The 23,347-nt window shown below is 43.6% G+C and overlaps 1 protein-coding gene across 2 annotated transcripts; it reads right to left on the minus strand.

The window, feature by feature from the left end:
* Window positions 1–1,214: 1,214 nt before the first annotated feature.
* LOC106586814 (epidermal growth factor-like protein 6) lies at window positions 1,215–21,358 on the minus strand. 2 transcript variants are annotated; one of them, XM_014174493.2, is made up of 12 exons: window positions 20,924–21,358; window positions 19,171–19,277; window positions 17,922–18,014; window positions 17,395–17,514; window positions 13,671–13,790; window positions 12,856–12,990; window positions 12,638–12,760; window positions 7,941–8,195; window positions 2,869–2,943; window positions 2,685–2,780; window positions 2,177–2,439; window positions 1,215–1,964 (listed from the first exon to the last, which is right to left on the minus strand). In XM_014174493.2, exons 1-12 carry the CDS (start codon window positions 20,995–20,997, stop codon window positions 1,857–1,859), a joined length of 1,569 nt encoding a protein of 522 aa, XP_014029968.1. In that variant the 5' UTR covers window positions 20,998–21,358; the 3' UTR covers window positions 1,215–1,856. The 2 variants fall into 2 exon arrangements, with proteins under 2 accessions (XP_014029968.1, XP_045563639.1); XM_045707683.1 differs by having other exon boundaries at window positions 21,113–21,346.
* Between the last annotated feature and the right edge of the window lie 1,989 nt (window positions 21,359–23,347).

The following is a 23,347-nucleotide window of genomic DNA, read 5'->3' on the forward strand; positions in this document are numbered from 1 at the left end:
ATACCCTAAAATGTAATCAAACTATAATATTTCATACGGAAAGAAGTATGTTCCATAGTCAAACGATATTAGCAGGTGCGCCTTGTATTCATCGCACGCGAATACATGAATTTCCAATAGTGTGTCCCTGTAGTACAACTCATTATTCTTACTCGTATAGGACCAGACCAGAGACCACACGGTAGAACCAGTCCAGAGAACACGGTAGGACCAGACACCGCACGGTAGATTGGACCAGACCAGACACCACATGTTAGGACCAGACACCCCAAGGTAGGCCCAGACACCACACTGTAGATAGGACCGGACCAGACACCACATGGTAGATAGGACCAGACCACACACGGTAGGACCAGACCAGACACCACACGATAGGACCAGACATCACACGGTAGAACCATACCAGACAACACACGGTAGGACCAGACCAGACACCACAAGGTAGTACAAGACCAGACACCACACGGTAGATAGGACCAGACACCACACGGTAGATTGGACCAGACACCACACGGTAGATAGGACCAGACACCACACGGTAGATAGGACCAGACACCACACGGTAGATAGGACCAGACACCACACGGTAGATAGGACCAGACACCACACGGTAGATAGGACCAGACACCACACGGTAGATAGGACCAGACACCACACGGTAGATAGGACCAGACACCAGAGAGACTACCAAATCTAGATACCTTTGGTAGAATCTTTGACCAGAGACCAAAGGATAGACAAAGTTAAAGATAAAGCATTACCCTGGTAAATTGTTTATGATAATTTTTTGTGTGAGTGCACAAGAGCTCCTTTTTAACATTTTGCCTCCATGAACTGTAGGCCCCATAGTTTACATTGTCTGGTAGTTGATTTCATGCCTGTAGGGCTAATCTTTTCATTGTCTGTTGTGGTCTATTTGAGTCCTCCTGGCCAAGTAAATAGCATTCTTCTTTTGCAATGTCCATGTAACACATGCCCTTCAAAAGGCTTTTCCACTACCCCACCACTGCTTTTTCTTTTTAAGTGAACATGTGTGACTTCCTATGAGAATAGAGATTGGGGGAACAGCAACTTTGTAGCAGCTATGACAAGGTCAAGATTGAAGGTGTGTGAGAGGTTGTGACAGTTTCAGTATACAGGGCCCCATAGACTCAGTGACAAGCAGCAGCTAGTGACCACGGGTAAAGACCATGAGAAAAAAATATGAACAGAACCCTTATAAAAACGTTTTTTTTAATGTAATACAATATAAAAGCGCAATTTACAGCAGTTATGCATTGTTACATACACGTACTATGATTATAAAACATGTAGGCTTCAAGGGAAGACTTCTTGATGAATCTAATATTCATATTTAGGGTTCATGTACAAGCTACATGTTACAAGTCTTAATCTATCTTATTTTTATATATTGCAGCTAACTGCAATATTTCACTTAGAAAAAGAAAAAGCAACACAATATAATGCTTTTTTTTGTAGATAAGCCTGCCGTATCCTGCCATTTATGTGAAAATAATTGAATATATTGAAAAACTGAACTGTATTTATGTAGTGGATCATTTATTTGTGGACACTACTCTTTGTCTTGGTGGCTCAAATGAAAGGAAAAGTTCAAAAGCTTGTAAACTTGCAGATGAAATCCCTGCACATACCAATGATGCTCAAACCCTCAGCAACACTTTCCTATGTGGACGGCTGAACTGCCAAACATTTTGCAAATACACATTTTTCTTAATACTTGTTGTACAGTACAGCAAAAAAAAATACACCCTTAGTTTGGATTAGGAAGATGTGTGTCTGCTCTCCGAAAGAGTAGACTAAAGGGAGAGACTGATGCTAGGTTCAGAGTTCACAGTTTAAAAGATGGCTGTGTCTTCCTCTTGACAGTAGCCTGAGGTCAGCACCACGTTGTCCAGCCCAATCTCTCCCCCAACTCCATTCCCACGTTCAGCTTCAAAGATGATCTGCAGAATGACAGCAAAGATGTTGATTAGATGTTTAGGATATTGGGACTTGTGTGTTGTATTTTGTTCCCTTCGACAGTGGCCATATTGGCAAGTGTGGTGATTAAATGAACGACATTGAGCTGGTAAATCCGGTATTCACAGAACATACACCGGCACCATTCTATGAGTCCTTTATCATTCTAGGTGTTTGGAATGGAATGGTGACTCACAGATTCTGGGGCCTGGTTCTTCCAGGCCACAGTGAGCAGTTCTGTCTGCCAATCCTGACCCCGGCTGCGGCTCCGCTCCCACACAAGTTCAGTGCTGTTGTTCAGCAGCACCCGCAGCGTGCCCACCTGGCTGCCCATCACGCGGTAGTTGAAGGTGAGGCAGAAGCCTCCCTGCTGGGCCCGCTCACTGAGGAGCAGCTTTAGCCTGGCCTGGTCCTGCTTCTCTCCCAGAAGACCACTCATAGCCATGTAGTACTCCATACCTGGGGAATAGGGACCAGGGAGTGGACACAGGCTGATCACTGATAGTCATTAACGTATGACTAACAGCTATTTGGGAATACATAGATTAAGCACAGCAAAGAGCAACTCCTGGAAGGTAGATTCAGACGATCATGTGAACAATAAAGGATTTACCTTATTGGTCATTGTATGAAACTGTATGCATCTACATGGCAAATATAGAAGGTAAATACTATTTATGCCCAATTAATTGTATAATTTGTACCATTTTCATGGTAGGACACGCTCCAGTCAAAGCTATCGTCCTTGTCTTGCACCCACTCACACACGCCCTGATCGAAGTTGCAGTCCATGAAGAACTCTGGAAGGCACAGTCAGATGTCAACAATTCACAGGGATTATGAAGGTATGGTTACACACATTATGTTAACAAGTAAAGCAAGGATTACCTTCCTGTCCTGGAGCTATTTCAATCTCTTTGACATCCGTTGCAGGACCAAATACTGACTCAAAGTCCTCTGGAACTGATTTGGGAGAGAGATAACTCTTTTAAGATAAGGTACATAAAATGTCAAAATAATGTACTTAACTTTTGCAATAAGCACACCAAAAAAATCAAGACATGACATTCAAACAGGATATCAACAGCCTTGATTATTGTTTATGTAAAACATTGTCTAAGCAGATAATTTAATTTACTTAAAGATATAGCTCTATTTTAGTTACAAGCATTCTTCTGAAGATATGTGATTCCTGAAAATCTTCCAGATGATTATGCAGTTGAGAGATTTCCCCTCATAAAACAAAAGCCAATAAGGGGCTTTTTACCTGCAAGTGGAAACCTGCCCTGCTGCCATTCATCTGTCAAAATGATGCATTTTAACCGTAGGATATTAAAACTGAAGCATCTTAAAGCTCTCCCAACAAACTTCCCCCTTCAACGAGTTGCCCTAGACAACCAGATGTATGCAATTGTGTTAATTGAACCCTGACCAGCCAGAGAGGGCTGGTGTTTGAGGTGCTGATGACAGACTCTCTCTTTAAAGGACTCTGTTTGCTGAACAGCTGTTCTGAGGGATGCTAATACAAGTCTCTGCAAGCACAGGGAGAGCTGTGTGTATCCTGAGGCACTCACATGGCGGCGGAGTAAAATTCCTCCCTGGAGCTGATGGATGTCTCAGGGCCTGTCTCCTCTTGCCTTCTGAGTCGTCCTGACAGAAGCTCAGGCTACCGTCAGACTTGTTTCCATAAAGAGATCAACAGTAGTGGCGAGCGGCATCCTTGTTACTGTCTCACTGAGAGGTATACCATCGCCCGAGTGATCCTTTGCCCAGGTTTGGATCGTAAGATGCAGAGCCAATAATTCTATCTATTTTAGCCCAAATCTCCATTTAGGAGAAATAAGTAGACCTGTGCCAACATAGCGACGACCAGATGTTCTTGGACTATGAGAGAAAACGTAGTCAGATTAAGAAAGAGCAGCTGAAGTTCTCTGGGGTGATCCATGTTTCTGTCAGGGCCAAAACGTTAGACTGTAGAGACTCCTTTATGTCTACGTGTGTTTTATACCAACAGCTAAGCGTCTTCTTATTTCTAAACAAAATGACTGATTTGGCATGAGAGGCTTATTTTATTGCTTTTATACATGCTTGCCCGATTATACTCATATCTAAGCTGTCTTCTTGGATGCCTAATTATAATCATCTCTAGGCATGGTCTTCATGTTTGCTTTTCAACCTTCAGTTTCAGCGCAGGGCCAGAGAGGGAGAAGGTTAGAGAAGTGGTCATGTGTGACAGTTTGACTGATGGCCTCAGTGTGTTCGCCTCTTTCCCAGGCCTGGTTGTGTGGGATTGTCACACTGGTAGTCAGCACTTACGTTTCAACAGCAGTTTTTCCTGTCTTTAGTCTCCCTTTAAAAAGTCAATGGCAAATGACAGGGGCGAAACAGAATACTGTTTCAAACACTAGAACCAGATCTGTTTGATTACATCACCCAAAATGCATAGAGCGTATTGAACTACATGCAGCATTAAACTGTATCTTAGTTCAACTTCCTCTTGCTACATCTTATTTAGAACAGGAGGTGACACAGTAAGAACTCTTCTAATGTGTTGATGGCTCGTCCTCTAACCACATTATCTATTTATACCTTAACAAGATTTGATGTATTTACAGCATGTGATTCTAATATGTGAAACAGAGGCGTTCTCGGCTTACTGATAATGAGTCTTTCATTTTGAGCCATAGACCTACTCAGTGCATGGAACATGAAGCAACAGGCTGAATCATGACACACAGGTCCAGGGCTTAAAACTGACTTTTTATTGTGGTATGGTACTCCTCAAGATAATGCTGCCTGACAGGCTGACACCATGCTACAGCTTTGATGTCTTAAAAGCATCAGAAGTAAGGGATTCAATCCAGGCGATTAGTCCAGCTAACCAAACCAGCCTGATGGTCTGGGGATAGAAGCTATTGACCAGTCTGTTAGTTTTAGCCATGATGCTCCTTTACTGCCCGTGTCTGAATGATGGAAACAGGGAGAATGGCTTTTTTCTGGCCACTCTTCCGTAAAGCCCAGCTCCATGGAGTGTACGGCTTAAAGTGGTCTTATGGACAGATACTCCAATCTCTGCTGTGAATCTTTGCAGCTCCTTCAGGGTTATCGTTGGTCTCTTTGTTGCCTCTCTGATTAATGCCCTACTTGCCTGGTCTGTGAGATTTGGTGGGCGACCCTCTCTTGGCAGGTTTGTTGTGGTGCCATATTCTTTCAATTTTTTAATAATGGATTTAATAGTGCTCTGTGAGATGTTCAAAGTTTCAGATATTTTTTTATAACCCAACCCTGATCTGTACTTCTCCACAACTTTGTCCCTGACCTGTTTGGAGCGCTCCTTGGTCTTCATGGTGCCGCTTGCTTGGTGGTGCCCCTTGCTTAGTGGTGTTGCAGACTCTGGGGCCTTTCAGAACAAGTGTATATATACTGAGAACATGTGACACTTAGATTGCACACAGGTGGACTTTATTTAACTAATTATGTGACTTCTGATAGTAATTGGTTGCACCAGATCTTATTTAGGGGCTTCATAGCAAAGGGGTGAATACATATGCACGCACCACTTTTCCGTTTTTTCTTTTTAAAATATATTTTTTTGAAACAAGTCATTTTTTTTTTATTTCACTTCACCAACTTGGACTATTTTGTGTATGTCCATTACATGAAATCCAGATAAAAATCCATTTAAATTACAGATTGTAATGCAACAAAATTGAAAAAATGCCAAAGGGGATAAATACTTTTGCAGGCTCTGTACCTGGCACCACACCGTCAGAGTCACTACCTCTTCCCTGTAGGCCGTCTTGTCGTTGTTGGTAATCAGGCTGTCGTGTCATCAGCAAACTCTATGATGAAGTTGGAACTGTGTGAGGCCACGTAGTCGTGGGTATACAGGAGGGGACTGAGGAAGCACCCTTGTGGGGCACCCGTGTTGAAGATCAGCATGGAGGAGGTAATGTTGCCTACCTTCACCATCTGGGGGCAGCACGTCAGGAAGTCCAGGACAAAGTTGCATAGGGAGGAGTTCAGTCCCAGGGCTATGAGCTTTGTGGTGAGCTTAGAGGGCACTATGGTATTGAAGGCAGAGCTGTAGTCTATGAACAGCATCCTTACATATGCATTCCTCTTGTCCAGGTGGGTGAAGTCAATGGGCAGTGCAATGGCGATTGCGTGGTCTGTGGATCTTTGACTAGCCTCACGAAGCACTTCATGATGACGGAAGTGTTGGTCAGTAGTCATTCAGTTCAGTTACTTTCCCTTTCTTGGGCACAGGGATGATAATGGACATCTTGAAGCAGGTTTGGAATAATGACCTAGAAAATGAGCTAGAAAATGTCTGAACACAAAAGCTAGCTGGTCTGCACATGTTCTGAGGGTGCGGCTAGGGATATCATCTGGGCCGGCAGCCTTGTGTGGTTCTTTCCTCGGCGGATCAGAGTCATTTTGCTCGAAGTGTGAGAAAAAAGGTGTTTTGCTTGTCCGGTAGGGCAGTGTTGGTGTCCTCGATGTGACTGTGATAGTTAGAAGCCCCTGCTACATACGCTTCGTGTCCGACCCTCTGAATTGCTCCTCCACTTTGTCCCTATACTCGTGCCTCACCATCTTGATCGATCTGCGTAGCTATTATTTGTACCGTTTAACCATACAATTGTCCCCGGTCACCTTGGCGTGTTTAGAAGCAGCATCTCTCTCCTTCAGTTTCCTGACAAGGCTGCCTTCAATCCGTGGGTTTTTGATTTGGATCGTTTTTGAAAGACACCATCGGTATTACATCATGCTTTTTTAGATGAATCCAGTGACTGTGTCAGTTTATTCATTGATGTTATCCCCAGAGGCGACCCGGAATATATTCCAGTCCACATGATCAAAACAGTCAATATGTTAATAGTAATGCAGGAGCACGGTTCTCAAATTTGAAAATGAATGCTGCCTCCAGGTACTCAGTTTCCAGTTTGTTCTGGATCCAATGAAGATCTTTGAGAGTATTTTTGCTGTCGGTGGGATGTACACAGCCATGGCGATAATCCCTGAGAACTCTCTTGGAAGGTAAAACTGGCTGCAATAAACTACCAAGTATTTCAAGTCGGAAGAGCAGAAACTCACAAGTTCCTGTCTGTGTTCCTCGTCACACCACTTATTATTGGTCATAAAGCAGAGCCCCCGCCTTTGTTCTTGCCAGAGAGAACTATCTTCCTATCTGCTTGATGAACTGTATAACCCGCTGGTTGTATTCATGGGTTGCATGTTTTGTCACAATATTGTTTTGAACATTCGTTTTGGACTGATGCCCAACTGAGCATTCTACTCAACGCATCTTCAGTGAGTGCTCATGAAGATTTAATCAAAACTGCATTACAGTGCCTTGGAAATACAATGGCATTAAAAAGGAGGCAAATAAATAGCAGAAAAACTTTTTGTCATAATTTTAATGCCACCAGATTGACTTTATATGCAGTATAACGTTAGTTAGCTAGCTAAGATTGAGGGGAAGCCACTGAATTTTAGCTAGTTAACGTTAGCATTGCAAACTATTTTTGACAAACTTTGCTAGCTAATGACAACATTGTCATCTGTCATTTCACAACATGATAAGGTTTGTAAGTTGTTTCCTTCTAAATATTTGACTACCTTAGCAATGTCATCGCACTAACCCTGTCACCATCCATCTCCGAACTTTGCCTGGTTATGTGTTTGAAGTCGTCCTGTATAGTGTCATTTGGGGGCATTGAATATGTGTAACCATCCTATATTTAACAGGGTGTAGAGAACAGTATGTATCGCAAATTCTTGAAGCAACTGGGGGATTTTATTTCTGAATAACTACGAGCGCTGCACATTACCACAGCAGTAATGGTGTACGAACTTCCATGGGATCGGTGTTGGAATAATCAGATTTGGGACCACCCACGATGGCAATAAATAGGTGGATTAGTGGGAAAGAGTTAGATGGAAATAAGGCTTACTGAAAACATCTCCTCTTGAATTAAGCTTGTTGTCCACATCTGTCTCCTCCTCATCTTCCTCTTCTTCCTCCTCCCCTACATCAGTAAAGCCCACCTGGCCCACCTCCTCTGATCCACCCATATAGGTCTCCCCGTCATAGTCGAAGGGCTGCAAGCGGATCTGAGGGGGGACGGTCACCTGGGGCTCGGGGATGACATTCTTGATCTGCTCTTTGTCCAGCTTCCCTGGCAGGCTCACTGGGGACTCTGGGATAGCTGCAGGAAGAAGAACCACATCACACATCTGGAACTACAGAGGTGGAATCTGATGAAATTATACAAGAGTTTAGGTGTACATGCTGGGGTTACACCGCCATTCTAGATTATAAAGCCATTCTAGATTATAAAGTCATTATGGATTATAAAACCATTATGGATTATAAAGACATTATGGATTATAAAGACATTATAGATTTTAAAGACATTACAGATTATAAAGCCATTTTAGAATATAAAGCCATTATAGATTATGAAACTATTATAGATCATAAAGACATTATAGATTATAAAGACATTATGAATAATAAAGACATTAAAGACTTTAAAGACGACATAGGATATAAAGACAAGTGACAAAACATACAGTGAGGGAAAAAAGTATTTGATCCCCTGCTGATTTTGTACGTTTGCCCACTGACAAAGAAATGATCAGTCTATAATTTTAATGGTAGGTTTATTTGAACAGTGAGAGACAGAATAACAACAACAAAAAATCTAGAAAAACGCATGTCAAAAATATTATAAATTGATTTGCATTTTAATGAGGGAAATAAGTATTTGACCCCCTCTCAATCAGAAAGATTTCTGGCTCCCAGGTGTCTTTTATACAGGTAACGGGCAGAGATTAGTAGCACACTATTAAAGGGAGTGCTCCTAACCGCAGCTTGTTACCTGTAAAAAAGACACCTGTCCACAGAAGCAATCAATCAATCAGATTCCAAACTCTCCACCATGGCCAAGACCAAAGAGCTCTCCAAGGATGTCAGGGACAAGATTGTAGACCTACACAAGGCTGGAATGGGCTACAAGACCATCGCCAAGCAGCTTGGTGAGAAGGTGACAACAGTTGGTGCGATTATTCGCAAATGGAAGAAACACAAAAGAACTGTCAATCTCCCTCGGCCTGGGACTCCATGCAAGATCTCACCTCGTGGAGTTGCAATGATCATGAGAATGGTGAGGAATCAGCCCAGAACTACACGGGAGGATCTTGTCAATGATCTCAAGGTAGCTGGGACCATAGTCACCAAGAAAACAATTGGTAACACACTACGCCGTGAAGGACTGAAATCCTGCAGCGCCCGCAAGGTCCCCCTACTCAAGAAAGCACATATACATGCCCATCTGAAGTTTGCCAGTGAACATCTGAATGATTCAGAGGACAACTGGATGAAAGTGTTGTGGTCAGATGAGACCAAAATGGAGATCTTTGGCATCAACTCAACTCGCTGTGTTTGGAGGAGGAGGAATGCTGCCTATGACCCCAAGAACACCATCCCCACCGTCAAACATGGAGGTGGAAACATTATGCTTTGGGGGTGTTTTTCTGCTAAGGGGACAGGACAACTTCACCGCATCAAAGAGACGATGGACAGGGTCATGTACTGTCAAATCTTGGGTGAGAACCTCCTTCCCTCAGCCAGGGCATTGAAAATGGGTCGTGGATGGGTATTCCAGCATGACAATGACCCAAAACACATGGCCAAGGCAACAAAGGAGTGGCTCAAGAAGAAGCACATTAAGGTCCTGGAGTGGCCTAGCCAGTCTCCAGACCTTAATCCCATAGAAAATCTGTGGAGGGAGCTGAAGGTTCGAGTTGCCAAACGTCAGCCTCGAAACCTTAATGACTTGGAGAAGATCTGCAAAGAGGAGTGGGACAAAATCCCTCCTGAGATGTGTGCAAACCTGGTGGCCAACTACAAGAAATGTCTGACCTCTGTGATTGCCAACAAGGGTTTTGCCACCAAGTACGAAGTCATGTTTTGCAGAGGGGTCAAATACTTATTTCCCTCATTAAAATGCAAATCAATTTATAAAATTTTTTACATGCGTTTTTCTGGATTTTTTTGTGGTTATTCTGTCTCTCACTGTTCAAATAAACCTACCATTAAAATTATAGACTGATCATTTCTTTGTCAGTGGGCAAACGTACAAAATCAGCAGGGGATCAAATACTTTTTTCCCTCACTGTATGTCAGACAGTATATTACTGTAATTTGTTCTTAATAACTTACCTTGTTCATTGAAATACATGCATTTGCTTATGTGTAAACATGTTTTCATAGACAGATGAGCATAGAGGGTAGGACGACAAACAGGAATATCATACTCCATGCATGGGAAGCATGACAGCCAGACTCAGCCATATACAGTGCATTCGGAAAGTATTCAGACCCCTTGACTTTTTCCACATCAATCGACACACAATACCCCATAATGACAAAGCAAAAACAGGTTTTTAGAAATTTTTGCTAATGTATAAAAAAAAAACTCAAATACGTTATTTACATAAGTATTCAGACATTTTGCTATGAGACTCAATTGAGCTCAGGTACATCCTTTTTCCATTGATCATCCTTGAGATGTTTCTACAACTTCATTGGACTCCACCTGTGGTAAAGTAAATTGATTGGACATGAACACAGTGGCCTCCATCATTCTTAAATGGAAGAAGTTTGGAACCACCAATACTCGTCTTAGAGCTGGCTGCCCGGCCAAACTGAGCCATCGGGGGAGAAGGGCCTTTGTCAGGGAGGTGACCAAGAACCCAATGGTCACTCTGACAGAGCTCCAGAGTTCCTCTGTAGAGATGGGAGAACCTTCCAGAAGGACAACCATCTCTGCAGCACTCCACCAATCAGGCCTTTATGGTAGAGATGCCAGACGGAAGCCGCTCCTCAGTAAAAGGCCCGCTTGGAGTTTGCCAAAAGGCACCTAAAGACTCTTAGACCATGAGAAACAAGATTCTCTGGTCTGATGAAACCAAGATTGAACTATTTGGCCTGAATGCCAGGCGTCACGTGTGGAGGAAACCTGACACCATCCCTATGGTGAAGCATTGTGGTGGCAGCATCATGCTGTGGGGATGTTTTTCAGTGGCACGGACTGGGAGACTAGTCAGGAACGGAGCAAAGTACAGAGAGATTGTTAATAAAAACCTGCTCCAGAGAGCTCACCTTCCAACAGGACAACAAACCTAAGCACACAGCCAAGGCAACGCAGGAGTGGCTTCAGGACAAGTCTTTTAATGTCCTTGAGTTGCCCAGCCAGAGCCCGGACTTGAACCTGATCAAACATCTCTGGAGAGACCTGAAAATAGCTGTGCAGCGACACTCGCCATCCAACCTGACAGAGGTTGAGAGGATCTGCAGAGAAGAATGGAAGAAACTCCCCAAATACAGGTGTGCCAAGCTTGTAGCGTCATACCCAAGAAGACTCAAGGCTGTAATCGCTGCCAAAGGTGCTTCAACAAAGTACTGAGTAAAGGGTCTGAATACTTATGTAAATGTGATATTTCAGTTTGAATTTGTTATACATTTGCAAAAAACTGTAAAACCTGTTTTTGCCTTGTCATTATGAGGTATTGAGTGTAGATTGATGAGGAACAAAAACAATGTCATAATTTTAGAATAAGGCTGTAACGTAACAAAATGTGGAAAAAGTCAAGGGATCTGAATACTTTCCGAATGTACTGTATACTGTATCTGATTTACTGCTCTATGTACATACTTTTAAAGTCTGAAATGGTTTCATGCTGAGTTCTACATGGCAGAACAAGCTGTGTGTGGTGGGGACAGAACCTAGCCTTGAACCTTGGAGGGGGAGGGGAGGGGGTTTCACAAAGCAAAATGGTAGGCGGCGAACAGATGAAGTGGAAAACCTTGTTGCATTCCATACACATCTCACCATTTAGGAAATTATCATCTGCACTGCCTTTGTCTCCCTGGTCCCACGAGCTTTGATAAAAGGGGTTGACTACAAAAAACATAAAGGCATATTCGTTTACACAAAGCCCTGAGGCCTTGTTGCACCTATCATGTTACCTAGGCAACATCATCTACTGCCTGGTTCAGAGAGTGCACTGTGGCTCCCCTGTTGGCTGGCTGGCTGGCAGGCAGACAGACAGACAGACAGACAGACAGACAGACAGACAGACAGACAGACAGACAGACAGACAGACAGACAGACAGACAGACAGACAGACAGACAGACAGACAGACAGACAGACAGACAGACAGACATGCCTCTCCTTTCCTCTGTCCTTCAGATGGCTGGGTTCAGATATTTACACAGGTGTGATTTGAATCAGGGCCTCTCCCTAAGTAACATCTGTAGAGTGCAGAGGTTCTCTGCAAATGGGAAACTGGCTTTGGTAGTGCTCCTGTTTGCTGATGCTGTTAAGAGCACAGATGAAATATGCAATTGTAAAATCACTAAGAGGGATTTATTTTAACCTTTATTTAACTAGTCAAGTAGGTTAAGAACAAATTCTTATTTACATTGACGGCCTACATATAAGAGCTGAATATAGTGTATGCAGTCTGGAAAATAAACACTGTCCGATTCTGGCCCCCTTGCACATCAACATTTCAGTGAAATAGATTTCACTCTCAGCATGTTTTGATGATTGATGAATAGTAAATCTTTTCAGGTCTCACCAGAGCATTCAAAACCACTGCCACGGAAGCCTTGCTTGCACTTGCACTTATAGGATCCCTGAGTGTTCAGACAGACTGCATGGTGGCTGCACTTGTGTGTGTTAGCGGCACACTCGTCATTGTCTGAAAATGAAATTAGATGATTTGATTAGCTGATCTCCTCACAGAATTATTAATACCAAAATGTGTTGTAATAATGAAATGATTGTATACCTTACCTACACAGTCATATTTGCCATTGACATACTTCAGGTCGTAGCCATTCTGACACTTGCAGTAGTAGCTGCCAAACGTGTTGACGCACTGCCTGTTGTATGGGCACAGGTTCTTCCCTGGTACACATTCATCAATATCTAAAGGCAAAGGAAGGGAAGAAACAGGCTGAACATGAAATGAATGACGTCACTTATTTATTCTCCATTGTAGTGAAGGGTTAATATTTGGATCAATGTAAACCATTCCTTACTGACACTTAAGTTTAGCACCAAAATGGAAGTGTGTGTGAAGACTGGCTCCTACCACTCAAATCAAACAGTTTTGCGGGAAGAAACACTACCCCATTTTAACCCACATCACTACCCCATTTTAACCCACATCACTACCCCATTTTAACCTACATCACTAGCCCGTTTTAACCCACATCACTACCCTATTTTAACCTACATCACTAGCCCGTTTTAACCCACATCACTACCCTATTTTAACCTACATCACTAGCCCGTTTTAACCCACATCACTACCCCATTTTAACCTACATCACTAGCCCGTTTTAACCCACATCACTACCCTATTTTAACCTTCAGGCTGCTACAGTTGATTAAGTTCTTATACGAGAAGCCTTGAGACAGAGCAGGAATGTGAAACCGCAGAATGGAGTCTTTTCAGAGCTTTACAAATCTCCAAGAAGTCCACACCTTCTATTGTGTGCAGCACTTACTGATCTATGAGGTGGAGAGATCCAGTAAGAACCAGTATGAACTCCTCATGAAGTGATATGGTGTCAGGGTCGGTGGTCCAAGGTAGTGGTACTCACCCACACAGGTCCTCTGGTCTGGCCCGAGCTGCAGCCCCGCAGACGGGCAGAGACAACGGATCTCCCCCTGTACATCCTCACAGCCATATTGACAGTGTGCCAGGGAGCACGTCCTGGAGTCTACACACACACACACACACACACACACACACACACACACACACACAAACAAACAAACAAACAAACAAACAAACAAACACAGGAAAGTGAACTTCTTAAACACTAAAGGTTCTGTGTAGTACATTTAGAACTAACAGTGATATCTCAGAGTGAATAGCAGCAGGTACAGTCAGGGTTACAGTTTCCTCTAGCAGGTACAGTCAGGGTTACAGTTTCCTCTAGCAGGTACAGTCAGGGTTACAGTTTCCTCTAGCAGGTACAGTCAGGGTTACAGTTTCCACTAGCAGGTACAGTCAGGGTTACAGTTTCCACTAGCAGGTACAGTCAGGGTCACAGTTTCCTCTAGCAGGTACAGTCAGGGTTACAGTTCCCTCTAGCAGGTACAGACAGGGTTACAGTTTCCACTAGCAGGTACAGTCAGGGTTACATTATCCCCTAGCAGGTGCAGTCAGGGTTACAGTTTCCCCTAGCTGGTACAGTTAGGGTTACAGTTTCCTCTAGCAGGTACAGTTAGGGTTACAGTTTCCTCTAGCAGGTACAGTCAGGGTTACAGTTTCCACTAGCAGGTGCAGTCAGGGTTACAGTTTCCACTAGCAGGTACAGTCAGGGTTATAGTTTCCTCTAGCAGGTACAGTCAGGGTTACAGTTCCCTCTAGCAGGTACAGGCAGGGTTACAGTTTCCTCTAGCAGGTACAGTCAGGGTTACAGTTTCCTCTAGCAGGTACAGGCAGGGTTACAGTTTCCTCTAGCAGGTACAGTCAGGGTTCACAGTTTCCTCTAGCAGGTACAGTTAGGTTTACAGTTTCCTCTAGCTGGTACAGTTAGGGTTACAGTTTCCTCTAGCAGGTACAGGCAGGGTTACAGTTTCAACTAGCAGGTACAGTCAGGGTTACAGTTTCCTCTAGCAGGTACAGTCAGGGTTACAGTTTCCTCTAGCAGGTACAGGCAGGGTTACAGTTTCCTCTAGCAGGTACAGTCAGGGTTACAGTTTCCACTAGCAGGTGCAGTCAGTGTTACAGTTTCCACTAGCAGGTACAGTCAGGGTCACAGTTTCCTCTAGCAGGTACAGTCAGGGTTACAGTTTCCTCTAGCAGGTACAGTCAGGGTTATAGTTTCCTCTAGCAGGTACAGTCAGGGTTACAGTTCCCTCTAGCAGGTACAGTCAGGGTTATAGTTTCCTCTAGCAGGTACAGTCAGGGTTATAGTTTCCTCTAGCAGGTACAGTCAGGGTTACAGTTCCCTCTAGCAGGTACAGTCAGGGTTACAGTTTCCTCTAGCAGGTACAGTCAGGGTTATAGTTTCCACTAGCAGGTACAGTCAGGGTTACAGTTTCCACTAGCAGGTACAGTCAGGGTTACAGTTTCCTCTAGCAGGTACAGTCAGGGTTACAGTTTCCTCTAGCAGGTACAGTCAGGGTTACAGTTTCCACTAGCAGGTACAGTCAGGGTTACAGTTTCCTCTAGCAGGTACAGTCAGGGTTACAGTTTCCTCTAGCAGGTACAGTCAGGGTTACAGTTTCCTCTAGCAGGTACAGGCAGGGTTACAGTTTCCTCTAGCAGGTACAGTCAGGGTTATAGTTTCCTCTAGCAGGTACAGTCAAGGTTATAGTTTCCTCTAGCAGGTACAGTCAAGGTTACAGTTTCCCCTAGCAGGTACAGTCAGGGTTACAGTTTCCTCTAGCAGGTACAGGCAGGGTTACAGTTTCCACTAGCAGGTACAGTCAGGGTTACAGTTTCCTCTAGCAGGTACAGTCAGGGTTACAGTTTCCCCTAGCAGGTACAGTCAGGGTTACAGTTTCCCCTAGCAGGTACAGTCAGGGTTACAGTTCCCTCTAGCAGGTACAGTCAGGGTTACAGTTTCCTCTAGCAGGTACAGTCAGGGTTACAGTTCCCTCTAGCAGGTACAGTTAGGGTTACAGTTTCCACTAGCAGGTACAGTCAGGGTTACAGTTCCCTCTAGCAGGTACAGACAGGGTTACAGTTTCCACTAGCAGGTACAGTCAGGGTTACATTATCCCCTAGCAGGTGCAGTCAGGGTTACAGTTTCCCCTAGCTGGTACAGTTAGGGTTACAGTTTCCTCTAGCAGGTACAGTTAGGGTTACAGTTTCCTCTAGCAGGTACAGTCAGGGTTACAGTTTCCACTAGCAGGTGCAGTCAGGGTTACAGTTTCCACTAGCAGGTACAGTCAGGGTTATAGTTTCCTCTAGCAGGTACAGTCAGGGTTACAGTTCCCTCTAGCAGGTACAGGCAGGGTTACAGTTTCCTCTAGCAGGTACAGTCAGGGTTACAGTTTCCTCTAGCAGGTACAGGCAGGGTTACAGTTTCCTCTAGCAGGTACAGTCAGGGTTCACAGTTTCCTCTAGCAGGTACAGTTAGGTTTACAGTTTCCTCTAGCTGGTACAGTTAGGGTTACAGTTTCCTCTAGCAGGTACAGGCAGGGTTACAGTTTCAACTAGCAGGTACAGTCAGGGTTACAGTTTCCTCTAGCAGGTACAGTCAGGGTTACAGTTTCCTCTAGCAGGTACAGGCAGGGTTACAGTTTCCTCTAGCAGGTACAGTCAGGGTTACAGTTTCCACTAGCAGGTGCAGTCAGTGTTACAGTTTCCACTAGCAGGTACAGTCAGGGTCACAGTTTCCTCTAGCAGGTACAGTCAGGGTTACAGTTTCCTCTAGCAGGTACAGTCAGGGTTATAGTTTCCTCTAGCAGGTACAGTCAGGGTTACAGTTCCCTCTAGCAGGTACAGTCAGGGTTATAGTTTCCTCTAGCAGGTACAGTCAGGGTTATAGTTTCCTCTAGCAGGTACAGTCAGGGTTACAGTTCCCTCTAGCAGGTACAGTCAGGGTTACAGTTTCCTCTAGCAGGTACAGTCAGGGTTATAGTTTCCACTAGCAGGTACAGTCAGGGTTACAGTTTCCACTAGCAGGTACAGTCAGGGTTACAGTTTCCTCTAGCAGGTACAGTCAGGGTTACAGTTTCCTCTAGCAGGTACAGTCAGGGTTACAGTTTCCACTAGCAGGTACAGTCAGGGTTACAGTTTCCTCTAGCAGGTACAGTCAGGGTTACAGTTTCCTCTAGCAGGTACAGTCAGGGTTACAGTTTCCTCTAGCAGGTACAGGCAGGGTTACAGTTTCCTCTAGCAGGTACAGTCAGGGTTATAGTTTCCTCTAGCAGGTACAGTCAAGGTTATAGTTTCCTCTAGCAGGTACAGTCAAGGTTACAGTTTCCCCTAGCAGGTACAGTCAGGGTTACAGTTTCCTCTAGCAGGTACAGGCAGGGTTACAGTTTCCACTAGCAGGTACAGTCAGGGTTACAGTTTCCTCTAGCAGGTACAGTCAGGGTTACAGTTTCCCCTAGCAGGTACAGTCAGGGTTACAGTTTCCCCTAGCAGGTACAGTCAGGGTTACAGTTCCCTCTAGCAGGTACAGTCAGGGTTACAGTTTCCTCTAGCAGGTACAGTCAGGGTTACAGTTCCCTCTAGCAGGTACAGTTAGGGTTACAGTTTCCACTAGCAGGTACAGTCAGGGTTATAGTTTCCTCTAGCAGGTACAGTCAGGGTTACAGTTTCCCCTAGCAGGTACAGTCAGGGTTACAATTTCCACTTACTGGTACAGGAGCCATCAGGCATCAGGGTGTATCCGTTGAGGCAGTAACACATGTAGCTGCCATGGGTGTTCATACAGCGATGCTCACAGGGGCGGGGCTTCAGGCCACACTCATTCAGGTCTGGACAGAGAGACAGTCTTCCTCCGTCATGTACTTCAGGGACATGTATGTATGGCTATAGATATCATCTTGACATCAGAAGTGATGCACCGGGGGGCTTCTATAAGTCTATGATGGTTTCCCTGAAAGATAATACTTGAATATTGTCCCACAGACATCATACCTTACGTAGTTCCAGGGGTAACATATTATATACAGTTTGGGTTTCTCAAGATCAACTATTCTACATTGGCAGAAAATGAATCGTTTTGATATCTAAATATTGAGGCATCAAGTGATCTATCAGGGGCTTGTGAAATAGAGAGGGAAAACGACAGAGACAGGCTACAAATCTGAGCTTCATGTTGCACTCCATCGAGAGACCACTTTGACTCACATTGCGTTGACCGTAGTCACCCCCTACTGACCTTGATTGCACATCTTTCCGGTGTATCCTGGGTAACACTTGCATTTGTTGGGGCCAGCACACTCTCCGTGCTTGCAACCATGTTCACACTGAGCTGATACAGTATTTAAAGGAGAGAAATAGAGGCAGCAGCGGGAACAATAAAAGGGGTTAAACTGGTTACCCGACACAACATAGTCTATATGCCAGTTTTACTATCCCTGAGGTAATTTAGTCCACATTTCTTCTGCTGCAGGAAAATACTCCGCCGCAAAGAAAAACAAAAGTGAAAACCCATTATATTGTGGAAAACAATTTGAATTCTCAAACTTTAGTTTTTCATTCATTGAATACTGTATCTATTTACAGTATGTGATATTTTCAATTCCAATCATTAACAACAACAAAAAACATGACAAGGTCACATACAGTACATCTCAACCAAATGTAACCACATACAGTACATCTCAACCAAACATAACCACATACAGTACATCTCAACCAAACGTAACCACATACAGTACATCTCAACCAAACGTAACCACATACAGTACATCTCAACCAAACATAACCACTTATACAGTACATCTCAACCAAACATAACCACATACAGTACATCTCAACCAAACGTAACCACATACAGTACATCTCAACCAAACATAACCACATACAGTACATCTCAACCAAACGTAACCACATACAGTACATCTCAACCAAACATAACCACATACAGTACATCTTAACCAAACATAACCACTTATACAGTACATCTCAACCAAACATAACCACATACAGTACATCTCAACCAAACATAACCACTTATACAGTACATCTCAACCAAACGTAACCACATACAGTACATCTCAACCAAACATAACCACATACAGTACATCTCAACCAAACATAACCACTTATACAGTACATCTCAACCAAATGTAACCACATACAGTACATCTCAACCAAATGTAACCACATACAGTACATCTCAACCAAACATAACCACTTATACAGTACATCTCAACCAAACATAACCACTTATACAGTACATCTCAACCAAATGTAACCACATACAGTACATCTCAACCAAACATAACCACATACAGTACATCTCAACCAAACGTAACCACATACAGTACATCTCAACCAAACGTAACCCCATACAGTACATCTCAACCAAACGTAACCACATACAATACATCTCAACCAAACGTAAACACATACAGTACATCTTAACCAAATGTAAACACAAGTTGTTTTGTTGAAATACTTACCTTCACACTGTCCCTTGCTGTTCTTTCTCCAGCCATAGCAACACGCCAGTCTCCTGCCATAGCCACATACTCCTGGTTGGCCACCGGTGGGGACTTGTCTGCGGTGCCTGTACAGTTAAAGGACAGGTGACACACAACTCTATCTACCCTGTTAAATCTCTGCATGAACTGCTCTCCATTCCTTGATGGACAGTTGAATGTTAGGTTGATTGACTACAGCTTCTTGATTAGGAATAATACAATTGGTGGGTAAAATTTTATCATAATACGTTGTTGATCATTATTTTATATGTGATCGCAGAAGAAAACAAATGCCCAAATGAATGTATAAAAGTTGCAGTAAATATTCTGCAAATAGTGGAGATAATTATATCCCTAAACATTTCCCATGTGCTTTTTGGTGACAATCGACTTCAACATCCATAGTCTCATTTAGACTTCCCAAACGCAGACCTGCAGACATCCTAGTTAATTACACTATGGCAAATTCCCCCTGGCTCCTGCATTTTGGGAGAAAAGGGAGGCTCCCTCCTACTGGGAGAAAGGGAGGTAAATTGCATGTGACTCTCTATACTTCTACTTCATCAGTTACTCCTTGGAGTCCTTACAGTGTTACATGAATACCTCAAGCAGGAACCTATTTCCTCCAATTTCATGACCCCACTGACTGTCAACAAGTCAACACTTTGGAAATAATCTCCATATGATTGCATTGCACCTGTGTTTTTAAACTGTAAATTAGATTAGGATGAGATGTCAATCTGCTACCTCCCTTTTCATAGCTTAAAATGCACCCTCAAGGATCACAGAAGAACTTTAGCTTTTGAAAAGCAGATCTGGCTGGGGAAACCTTTTTGATCTGAATCAAATCTATACCTTATAGTTGCTACACATTATCTGGTGAGCCCTCTAGCCTCTGACTTCTAACCTCTAGCGCAGTGCCAAACTCAAATGTTCCAGATGTTTGCATGGCTTCCTAAAAGCAGCCCTGGCTCCAAGGGGTCTGGAGAAATCTGAGACCTGTTCGAAATCAATCAGAACAGCCCACAGGAGGAGAGGGCCAGGGGCCGCTAAGTGTGACAGCTGTCCTTCAGTGATTAACAGTTACCATATCAGGAGCCACATTTAGCTGACACAGCCTCCATACCTCACAGAGTCCCTGGCCAAGGCACAGACAGCCTGACAGTACTTGCATGGCAACAAAACAACCCCTTTTTCCCATGTACATATTGAAACATAACATTTTAGTAGGATGAAATAGTAGGAATTAAACAATGACATGTCTGTGATTGTCATGAGCTAAACTGAGTCTCTCTGGATAGTGTTTGCTAAATGACTAACGTGTGTGTGTCACATGTCTTATGAGCAGGGCTACTGGTGATGAGGATTCAGTATGAGCCGACTGCTTTTACTGTAAAAGTAAACACCTATAATGCATTTACAACACGTACAACACTCAGCTGTGTCTGGCCAGAGTATTAGCTAGTAGCTGTTAGGAGAATTAGCTAGGGATGCAACAATTGCTTTTGCAGTGCTGTTCCCTTGACACTGCAATGGAATGTCCAGACTGAATCCTTTACTATCTAGAATTAATCCTACCAATAAACACTGAGCTTTACACCTGCTGCAGGCTTCGAAGTGAATGGATACAATAACAAAAGCATGAACTACAGTACATTGTATAACCATTACGTTATACAGTATGTCTTTGAGGATAATTTCCTACAGCAGTCTTGATTGATTGCTCACTAACCTGTTGACGTCGGCACTCCCAGAGGAAGCGAAGAACAGGAAGAGAAGTACACAGATCCAGCTGAGGGGATGCATGTCTCTGACTGGGTACAGCTCACGTTCTCTTTCTCTCTCTCTCTCTCTCTCTCTCTCTCTCTCTCTCTCTCTCTCTCTCTCTCTCTCTCTGTTTCTCACAGAAGCTCTCACTCACTGTGTTTCTGGCTTTGTTGTGTTCTGCTCCTCCCAAGGGCTTGCTCCTATTCAATGCACTCACATAGGGGTCACAGGAACCAGTCTCAATCCTCACCAAGCCTTTCTTAGTTAATACGTTTTCCTACCACACACTCCCCTCTAGTACGTAGACTTCTCTCTCTCTCTCTCTCTCTCTCTCTCTCGCTCTTTTTGACTCTCCTGATAGCAGTCTCTGTGATCTGAGGCCCATATGTCGGGTCCCCCCCCCTCTCTCTCTCTCTTCCTCCCACTCTCGCTCTCTTTCTCTCTCTTGGCTGAAATTCCAGAGGTAGGTTGCCATTACAATGAGTGACACTGGGGTCTGAGCATGGGAGGAAGGCAAGGGACGGGAGGGTCTGGTGGCTGTACGTTGGGGGTATACCAGACATCTCTACAGGGCCAATTGATTGATGATTGTTTTCCTGCAGTAGTTCACCAGCAGGGACAGATCTGTGATCACCATTGCAACTATACTTAAAGCATATAGGGAACCAATGAAATAAGATGCATAGTGGAATACTGCTAGCTTATTTAACACCATATACAGGAGGTCTGTGAACTTCACCTCTTGCACCACCCTGGTTCTACAGACGCAGACAGTGTTAATCTGCTTCTTCATGGTGATACCACATGTTCCACCCATCTTGGCTCTTGATGCCATGCCTTGCTCTGACATTGTCCTGGTTGCTAATTAGCTGGATCGCCTGTGTTAATTGCTGTGCCCAGACGTGCCCAAGCCTGTCATTAGGAGCTGCCCTTCCCTTTGATATCCTGCTTATGAGACTTATATTTACCTCACTAACTTTAAACATCAGCTATCTGAGCCGCTAACCGATCACTGCAGCTGTATATAGCCCATCTGTAAATAGCCCATCCAATCTACCTACCTCATCCCCATATTGTTTTTATTTACTTTTCTGCTCTTTTGCACACCAGTATTTCTACTTTCACATCACTATTTGCTCGTTTATCACTCCAGTGTTAATTTGCTAAATTGTAATTACTTCGCTACTATGGCCTATTTATTGCCTTACCTCCTCACGCAATTTGCACCCACTGTATATAGACTTTCTTTTTTTCTATGTGTTATTGACTGTACGCTTGTTTACACCATGTGTAACTCTGTGTTGTTGTTTGTGTCGCACTGCTTTGCTTTATCTTGGCCAGGTCGCAGTTGTAAATGAGAACTTGTTCTCAACTAGCCTACCTGGTTAAATAAAGGTGAAATAAAACAAAAAATTACCAGCACCCATAAAGCCCTGCTCTCTTTCAGGAATGCTAATACCAAGTTTAAGAAAAGCTAATGTCAAGACTTAAAAACCCTTAATGAGTTTGCAAACGTTTCAAAGTGAACTCTAACATCTGGTCTAGCTCTGTCTCTGCACCCAGAATACACAACCTACAATGGTGCTGTTGGAATATTTGGTTGTCAGGTTTAGCATTAAATTCAGTGAACTACAGCCATGTGCTATTAACTTTTCTTATTGGATGGCTTTGTCCTAAAAGTTTACAATGACTTCTGTAAACATATTTTGGGGCTTTAGATTAAATATATCTAAACTTGTCCATAAGTTGCACCTGATATTTCTCAGTGCTCTTTTCATCCATTTAAAACCTATCTAGAGTATCACTATCCCATCTGCATCCCCCTCCTGTTCTTTCCCTCTCTACTAAGGATTTATGGAGCAGTGCTATTTTATTTTCGAAAGCTTTGTGCGGTATTGCCTAAACCCCGGAACCACACCTTCAAAAGAGTCAGTCTACCTCCAAGCTTTCAAACAAGGACTTGGGAGGTACAAGGGAAATTGCTTTCACATGAGGAGAAGAACACTTTTTCACGGTCAGATAGTGTAGTTCAGCTGTCAAATACGGCCCTGTGATTTCTCTGCCATTCTAGGATATATACAGTACTGTAGCTAACCACAACCAAAGCTGGGGGAGGCGGAGTTTGTGGAGAGCTCCCTTTAACTGCGGAAATCTGAGAAAGGGAATGCCAGAAAAGTGGTTCATGTTTCCTCATTAATTCAGTAGTCCAGTAGCCAAAGGGGTATCAACAATAACATTGTATCAGATTATATGTTAAATTTACCTGATCATAACTATTTGATTCACATTTTGGTAGAAAAGTTTAAGGAACAACTCTATACCCTCCAGTAACATAGGCCTCCAGTAACAGGCCTCCGGTAACATAGACCTCCAGTGACATAGACCTCCA

The sequence above is a fragment of the Salmo salar genome, chromosome ssa25, assembly GCF_905237065.1.
Source record: "Salmo salar chromosome ssa25, Ssal_v3.1, whole genome shotgun sequence".
NCBI lineage: Eukaryota > Metazoa > Chordata > Actinopteri > Salmoniformes > Salmonidae > Salmo > Salmo salar.

What these genes read in the sequence shown, in the direction of transcription:
- LOC106586814 (XM_014174493.2), bottom strand. Translation starts at nt 20,997, where the DNA reads ATGCATCCCCTCAGCTGGATCTGTGTACTTCTCTTCCTGTTCTTCGCT. An exon ending in GCCTGATGGCTCCTGTACCA is followed by an intron (nt 13,791 to 17,394) that starts GTAAGTGGAAAT and finishes GTGTGTGTGTAG; the next exon opens with ACTCCAGGACGTGCTCCCTG. An exon ending in AATAGCTCCAGGACAGGAAG is followed by an intron (nt 2,781 to 2,868) that starts GTAATCCTTGCT and finishes TGTGCCTTCCAG; the next exon opens with AGTTCTTCATGGACTGCAAC.